The sequence below is a fragment of the Malania oleifera genome, chromosome 1 (assembly GCF_029873635.1).
Source record: "Malania oleifera isolate guangnan ecotype guangnan chromosome 1, ASM2987363v1, whole genome shotgun sequence".
NCBI classification, from domain to species: Eukaryota; Viridiplantae; Streptophyta; class Magnoliopsida; order Santalales; family Ximeniaceae; genus Malania; species Malania oleifera.
In genome coordinates, this window is record NC_080417.1 from 126,854,054 (window position 1) to 126,862,696 (window position 8,643).

At 37.8% G+C, this 8,643-nt stretch overlaps 1 protein-coding gene across 1 annotated transcript; it reads right to left on the bottom strand.

Moving 5' to 3' along the window:
• Positions 1-523: 523 nt before the first annotated feature.
• LOC131148891 (uncharacterized) lies at positions 524-904 on the bottom strand. Its single transcript, XM_058098851.1, has one exon. It carries the CDS (start codon positions 902-904, stop codon positions 524-526), a length of 381 nt encoding a protein of 126 aa, XP_057954834.1.
• Between the last annotated feature and the right edge of the window lie 7,739 nt (positions 905-8,643).

Below are 8,643 nucleotides of genomic sequence, written 5' to 3' on the forward strand. Positions count from 1 at the left end.
TATGGGATCCCAACTGCGCGATCGTGATGCTAAAAGTACCCCTAGACTGGTTGAACGTCGTGACTCAATGTCCAGTCACCTTCAACTTCCTTTTTTCCATCGCTAGCAATATATGGGGAGTGAATGCATTTCCTCCCGATATTGCGTTACAAGCAGCCTCCCGTCGGCTATTGAAATAATGTGCAATGCGATAAAAAGTCAGTTACATAAGGGCCATGATTGGGAGGCTACGAGCGCCCTTCAAGATGGCGTTGAAACATTCCACGAGGTTAGTCGTCATGTTCTCATACTTTCTGCCACCGTCGTGACACTGAGTCCACATCTGAAGAGGGATCTGATCAAAAAATGTCTTTGCAGGTTCCCCTCCCTCATTGAATATCCTCTCCATCCACATATTAAATTTTCTTACCTCATGCTCCCTTCCCGCTCGCTCAGTCATACGCTTAAGATTGACATTGTACACTTTCATGCTAAAGTTGCTGACCATGTGTCGAAGGCAGAATCAGACGAGGGCACGTGGTGGTTACCAATTGGGATTACGCTGCACTATAGTGAGAATTCCCGCATGCCAATCTGATTTGAGGCAAATGTCATCCCTATCAGTAATAGTACAAAGACAACACAGAAACCAATTCCATGTGTCAAGAATTTCCTCTTGAACAATAGCAAATGCAAGGGGAAATATTTTCCTATTTGCATCCGGGCACGTCGCAATTAAGAGTTTACCCTTGTACTTACTATACAAGTGTGTCCTATCCACACATATAATAGGAGGGCAGTGATGGAAATCCTGAATGGATGCTGCGAACGCCCAAAATACAGATACAAATGTTGCGGTGTACTCGCTACCTGGAATAGGAGTCCACCTCCCCTTGACAATAGTACCAGGATTGTATGTGCACATCGCTTCCATCCACTTAGGCAAAGTTTGATAAGACATCTCCTAATCACTGAATACTTGAGCAATTGCCTTCTGTTTGTCCAACCAAACCTTCTTATACGAGATCGAATAGCCAAAGATGTAGAGACCCGAACACGTAAATAAGGAAAAATAAACAAGGAAAAGATTAAAGGGGTATTTCAGCAGTGCTCGTCGACGAAGGTAGTACGTTCGTCGACGAGGTCCCTTCAGTGCCTCGTCGATGAAATTCAGAGCGTCGTCGACAAAAGAATACTGAGCAAGCCAAAGAAAAGTCAGGATGGGGTTCGTCGACGAAGTTATGGCTTCGTCCACAAACCTAGTGGTGGGCTCGTCAACGAGGACTCGGTCAAAGGCTCTATAAAGATCCTTTTTAGTTGCTTAAGGGCTAAGATAACCCAAAAGCTCTCTCTCTCTCTCTCTCTCTCTCTCTCTCTCTCTCTCTCTCTCTCTCTCTCTCTCTCTCTCTAGAACCAGTGGGTTCCCTCTCTCTCTCTACGATCCTTCGTTTGTTGTTGCCTGTTTCTACAAACGGAGGTTCCTGCGTGGATCAAGGGAGGAAACTCTATAGTTCTAGCGGATCAGATCGTCATTTTGAAGATTTTTGGGTTTTTTAAAAAATCGAGGTAAGGATCTGATTTAGATTAGGTAGTTGTATAGTAGTTGAGATTATAGAGAAGTAATGTTCTGTGGTTTTTAGGGTTTGAGGATCTCGGGTTGTTGTTTTGGACCATTCCGTATGTGTTTCTATCTTTGGGCTTAAAGTAAGGGGAATTTGTTTACAACAGTTCTTTTTGTAAAACTAAACCACTAAAAAGTTCGTTTATATTGATATGTATAATATGACTGCTTATTTGCTAAATTCCATTGGGTAAAAATGTCGGTTTTATGATTTTGGGTAAAAATGAGGATTTTGGCGGATGATCTCCAAACTTTTCAAAACTTACTTATTTGCATTACTATTAATGTAGGAGATGCTAGAATCCTTTAATTTTCCATTTAAATGATGTTATGGAATTTTATATGATATAGCGGGTTTTTATTCAAATCGGTGTGACATATGTAATGAAATGGAACGTGTGAATCTTTTGTACTACTTGTATGAACTATGGGAACTGGAGTTCCACTTTACTATACGAAAAATGTGAAAATAGGTGTCGGTTGTATACCGAGTTATATATGTAAAAAGGGTTAAACTGGGAGGATATGTGCCAGTTTATACTATGATACTATTACATGAATTTGTGAAAATACTAAAAATGCACAGGTTATTATGTTTTATTGTAAATTGTATGTATGATAAATGGAACCACAGCTTACTACCAAAGGAGTTGAAAGATACTTTAATTTAAAGAAGTTGAAAAATACTCTGGACTAAAGGAGTTGAAAAATACTTTAGTCTATAGGGGTTGAAAGATACTCCGGTTACTAAAGGCATGGTTCCATTGCTAGTAAAGTACAGTGCAATCACACATGTGAATCAGTGTGAGTACAGAGATAGTTGGCTTGCAGGAGTATTGGGACCATTGGTGAAATAATATGTCACACCCCGAACCCGAAAATGGGACTCAGGGGTGAAAATGTAATCTATCACATCCTTGTATCAAACAAAACATCCAAAATACAGGACAATGGATAAGGGTCCGATCCTGTGGAATTCCCAGACACCCTATACACATCCTTACATAACAGAATATATGCAGTGGAAAAAAGTCGTTTTATACATACATGGTACCATACCAGAGTCTATACACAAACAGAGTCAAGGCTCAATCATACAACGTACAACCGGATGCCCAACATATCTCAAAACGACAACCCACAAAACACAAGTCCTAGCACTTACCCAAGCGCTACTCGTAGTACACCGGCCACTACGCTCCCAACACAAGGATGCTAGTTCCGGTTACTCGAAGGACCTGAAAAATATGTACGTACAACAGGGGTGAGACACCTCTCAATAAGGAAGAATATAGGTTATATTAGTGTGTGACATTTGAGTGTTATCATGACAGCAATACATACACAATTAAATGCAGTTCCAGTACTAATTTCACAACAGTGCATACACGCACACACACATGATCAAGTAATCTCGATGTTGTCACAACCTTCGGCCCAAAGCCTGCCTGCGACATACGGTGTTGGCCCGTAGCTAACCCACAAAACATGGCACCACCGGCACATGGCTAGTCCTTAAATCCCATGGCATCGTACCGCCGCAAAACTGGTGGATCCACACCCTTCGATAATTAGCCGATAAGGCTCACGCCCTCGGATATAGAGCCGGACACTCTTGCCAAACATGGGTAGCGATTTCATATGCCCTCGGATATAGAGTCGAACACTCTCAGTACCTGAAACAAATTCAGAACTACATTCCTACTCACATTTCAACCAATCACACACATATGTATGCTTATATAATCAAACAAACCACACCCATTTGGTAATCTAAAATCATGGCTTTCCAAACACATACAGTTTAAACAAGTCAAGACACGATGTTGACCTTATAGGTTACACCCGGTTTTGATAATGACAAATACTTAGGTATTTGATGGTTTTCAAATGTTTGTGCAGGCTTAGATGAGCATCTTAAGGAATGACACTTGAAGCAACAAGAAGACCCTGAAGACGTGTAATTTGTAATTGTAAATTTAATGTTTGTAATATGGGTCTGTAATAGTAACCTAGGTTGTGGTTTGTGTTTACCTTACCTGCACATCATGCATATTGGATATATGGTAAGCTCAAAATGACCTCAAAATGACCATAGGGATTGAATGACTTTAGGGCACTGATCAACGTCGGATTTTTGGGACTATCTCAAAACGGCCCTTGAAAAGACCCTAGTAAGACCTTAGGTCCTAACACTCACACAAATATAAAATAATACATAGGAGTGTTAAATCTGTGCTTAAAATTGAACAAATATCAGAAAATTGAGAGAGCTCGAGCGACCGAACCCCTAGAGTTCAAAACTCCTCGGGTGCTCGAACTGTTGAAGAGTCAACAATTGACTTGGGCTCTTGAGCAACCAAACTATTTTTTGTGTACCGTCCACGGGCGCCCGAACCCTTCGAAAGGGACTTTTCACCAACTCATGCGACCGATCCATTCAGTTCAAAAAGAGCCCTGGGTGACCAAACACATGAGTTCAGGTAACCGAACCCATAACCGAGCACCCGAAGTTACAAAGCAAACTTTTGGACTTTGATTCGGGCTGCCGAAACATGACACGGGTGACTGAACCTATTTAAATCAATTTTATTCCCGTGTTTATTCGAGCGACCGAACCTCTATTTAGACACCCAAACTTCAGCGGGTTAAAATTAAATTAACCACGGTAAAATTGGGTTAAGTTGGGTTAATGGGTTTTTAACATTTTGAATCTTTTCTAATTATTCCCAACAAGTCCCCAACGGTTATAATTTTACCCCTGCCTATAAATATGGGTTCATTTGTGAGAATTAGTGCAGGATTAGCAAAAATCATTAGCCAAAAATCCTTTCTTTTGAAAACACTCTTATTGTCCAAATATTCTCAAAATCTCCACTTCCTTGATATATTCAGAGATTGTGAGAACATTTCTAGAGTGTTTGTGATTGCTGTAGATTACTAAAAACTCCCATTTGATTGATTGATTGTTATATTTTTATTGGGGAGTTTTAGCTTAAGTTTATCCCACATATTTTCATTTTATAAATCTTGTGTGGGGATAAACTAAGCTTAGGATATTTACATCCTTGTTGCAAGTGTCCAATAGCTTGATTTTTGGAGTGCAAAAATTCTTTCAAATAAGCTAGTATTTTCAAACTAGTGTTCTGCATCTTTCATTTAGGAAAACTCTTTTGAACTAGTTTGATTATCTGATTAGTATACTTGGAATATTGATGTGCTATTGAAATACCTTGTTTAGATTCTAAGATATTGCTTGTGTTGAATATGCTTGAGCATTGTACTCATTATACTATGTTGAATATTGATTGAACAAAACTTGCATCACTGAGCCTATACTATATCCATGTTATTGATGTGTATGTGAACGTGCGTATTTGGGTACATATCTGCTTTATGTGAAAGCACCTTTTCTGTACCATCTATTTGAGAGAATACTGTTGTATTTCCAGGCGTGGCCTGAGGGGGCGGTAATCCAACTTAGTAAGGATTGTGTAGGTTAAGTCAGTCCTGTGTTAATTGACTTGGTTATAAAGGTTGAGGTCAGTCCTGTGCTAATTGACCTGGTTTGTTTAGGTTCCGCTCTACCCGTTAAGTGAGCCTATAGTGGTAATCCTTGTACTTGTTAGCCAAGGCGGGGACGTAGGCAATTTGGCCGAACCTCGATAGCATTTCTAGGTGTCGTCTCCTTTATTGTTTTATTGTGCATGCTTGATTAAATTTCCATTGCAGTTTAAATTCCATTGTATATTTGCATTGATTTATGTTACATGCACTAGATTGATCTTAGGCTTGCGTAATATTGTTGATTAGTGGGTTGACCTAGGCAATAAATTTTAAATACCCAATTCACCCTTCCCTCCTCTTGGGATTGTACCAAAGCTAACAATTGGTATCAGAGACTCGTAACTTAGACTTAGACGTTATTTAGTTAAAAAGATCATGATGGCTCATGTTAGTGCATCCCTTTCATGTGAGGGAAGGTTGGTCACACACCCACCAATATTTTGCGGTGAAAACTATGCTGTATGGAAATTTAGAATGATTGTATATATTAAAGCCTTAAATTGGAGATTTTGGAATGTCATTGATCAGGGTGATAGTGTGCCTGTTAAATTCATTGGTTGTACCAGTGTTCCTAAATTTGAGTATGAATTGAATGATCATGATAGGAACTTAGTACAAATAAATTTTGATGCCTTGAACACTTTGCTGCATGCTTTAGATTCTAATGTTCTCTGTGAGGTTATAACATGTAGCAGTGCTAAGGAGATATGTGAGGAACTTGAAAGGAGATAGGAGCAACTACGCATAAAAAGGCGATCACTCCTTGTGATTCAAGATTTACGGATCTTGAAGGAGGTAAATCGTGCTTCATAGTTCTAATCGACGATGAGGTAAACCCGTCTCCTTCTATGTTATTAGATAATCCCGACAATGATTCATGTGATGATTTGAATGATGCATCTGATTCAAAATCATGTCATAGTAGTGATAGTGAGAGCATGCCTACTTATGAAGAACCGCAAATTGAATATGTTAGGACTCATAAGTTACTTGTTGAGTCAAATAAGAAATATTCTATGCTGAAAAACAAGTATGATGCATGCATTAAAGAATGTGACTCAAAAGTTCTTGTTGAAAGGGAAAATAATTTTAAAATCAAAGAGTTAGTAAAAAAAATGAAAAATTAGAAAAAGAATTGAATGCAGTAAGATCCCAACTTACAATTGAAAATGAAAAGGATCTTCATATCCATGATCTTGAAAATAAAGCAAACAATATGTCTAAAGAACTTATGAAACTTCAGAATGTTTGCAAAGAATTGAAAAGCTCAAAAATTCAAGATCTAGAGAAGAAAATAGAAGACCAGTCTAAGATCATCTATACATTCACTAGGGGAAAAGAAAATTTTGACAAACTCTTAGGTTCACAAAAGATGAACTTAGACAAAAAAAAGGTATAGGTTATAATGGAATTGAAAATAGGAAAAGGAAAAACCTATACATGGGGTACTTTGTAAAAGAATCGAAACATTATACTAGTACCTCCTCCAGTCCATACACTCACACCACATGCATCTTATGTAAAAAGAGGGGGTACACAAACTTTGATTGCTCACTTAAAAGAAAATGTGTGAAACCCAAACAAGTCTAGAGAGTCAAAGTGCCACCTAGTCCAAACCCATTGAAAATAAAAGGAAGAAAAATGATATGGGTTGTTAAGAAAGAAACCCCCTTGAAATTCAAGGAAGAATTTGTTCAAACAGGAATTACATGATCATATAATTCTTCCTTAATAGTTAGGATTAACTATAGGGGGTAGTATCTACTAAAGGCTTAGGAAGTGGCTTAGATTGAAGAATGTAAAATCTTAGTATATGTGCACTATTTAAAATTTTCCATACTAGGTATTTTGAAAAATCAAGCCAATTCTAAAATTCAAGCAAAATAACCAATCTGAACTTAATGCACATATTCATTGGTTAAAATATAAAATCATTGGCTATAACTTGATTAAAATCCGCTTCCAAATGGACAAAAGCATCCTTGCAGGGTATAGAATTCTTAATGCTTAATCCATGCTTGAATATACAAATCTTAAGTTAAGCATATTATGTCCATTACACACATTTGAGTTTTAGGGAATCCATCCTGATATATATCATTTAAACCTAAACTCATTTTTGAATATAAAAGCCTTAACCTTAGTTCAGTCATCACTCTAGGCTTGAAGCACTACTGATCATAAATTCTAAATATTTCTGGTGCTTATTAAAAGACAATATTTTCTTGATCAAAACTAGAGGCATCCACTAGGGGATTCAAGTTTCATTGTTATCAAAAATTCCCTTTGAGCTTAAATTATAAATCCTCTAATTTTGGTTTATATCCTCCATAGGAAATCTTTACCTTATCACGATCACATCAGGTAAAGATTCATCCTCTTATTGGTTTGTATCCTTGCTCCAAATTTGTGATCATACCTAAAGGATACTTTTCAATCACCAAAGAGCAATGTTCCAAAATTCATACTCTTCTAGTTGCTCTTTATCTAAATTGTTTGGACATTTCCTCTTCCATGCAAATATCTTGAATCATGTCCATTCATAATGAATACTCTTTGAACATAACTCAAATCTTAATTTTTCAAGAGTATTAATCCAAAATTTCTTCACAAGCTCTCAAAATGTTAAGTCATATCTTTAGAGCTTCGTATCCTTAAAAAGAAGTTAAATGGCTAATATGGTGGCCATAGGTTTCAACATATATGAAAATAATTGACATAAACATAATTCCCCTTACCTTTCCCCAAATGACAAATCCCGAACTCTAAAGCCCCTAAACGGCGAACCGAGTTCCAAAACCTATAAATCCCAGTACAGAAAATACTCATAACACTTCTCTTCAAAACTACAGGATTAGAGTTGAAAATTGAGTCCTACCTTGATTTTGAGCCAAAACCTGAAAATGGCCGAATTGAAAATCTGATCCATAGAACTTGTAGAGAATCCTTCCACGATTCTCGTGGTAACTTCAGATTAACGATTCTCATAATAAACGGTGAAAAAATCTAGAGAGAGGAAGTGTAGGGAGAGTTTCTAGAGAGATAGAGAGAGAAAGTGAGATTTCTTAGCTGAGAAGTAATGAAAAAGATATTTATAGGTCCTTCAACCCAACTGCCCTCGTCGACGAATGGTGCCCTCGTCGACAAGGCCATATAGTCAGCTCATCGACGAGATGATGGATTCGTCGATGATTCCCGATATCACCGGTTTCCAAAATCTCTCAGCTTTTCCTTGTCGACGAGCCTCTAAATTTCGTCGAAGAGACGTACATGGACTTCGTCAACGAACCCTGGCTTCATTGATGAAGCTTGCTAAATTCCTAATTTACCCCTCTCTTATTTTAATTAAACCCACTTATCACGGTTCGAGTTCTTATAGTCTTCCCTTCTTACATAAATTTCGTCTTCGAAATTTGCCATCTCTCATTCACAAACCCATACATACAACAGAACACATACATACACGCATACCCTCA

Coding starts and splice junctions, on each gene's coding strand:
- LOC131148891 (XM_058098851.1), bottom strand. CDS start 904: ATGTGCACATACAATCCTGGTACTATTGTCAAGGGGAGGTGGACTCCT.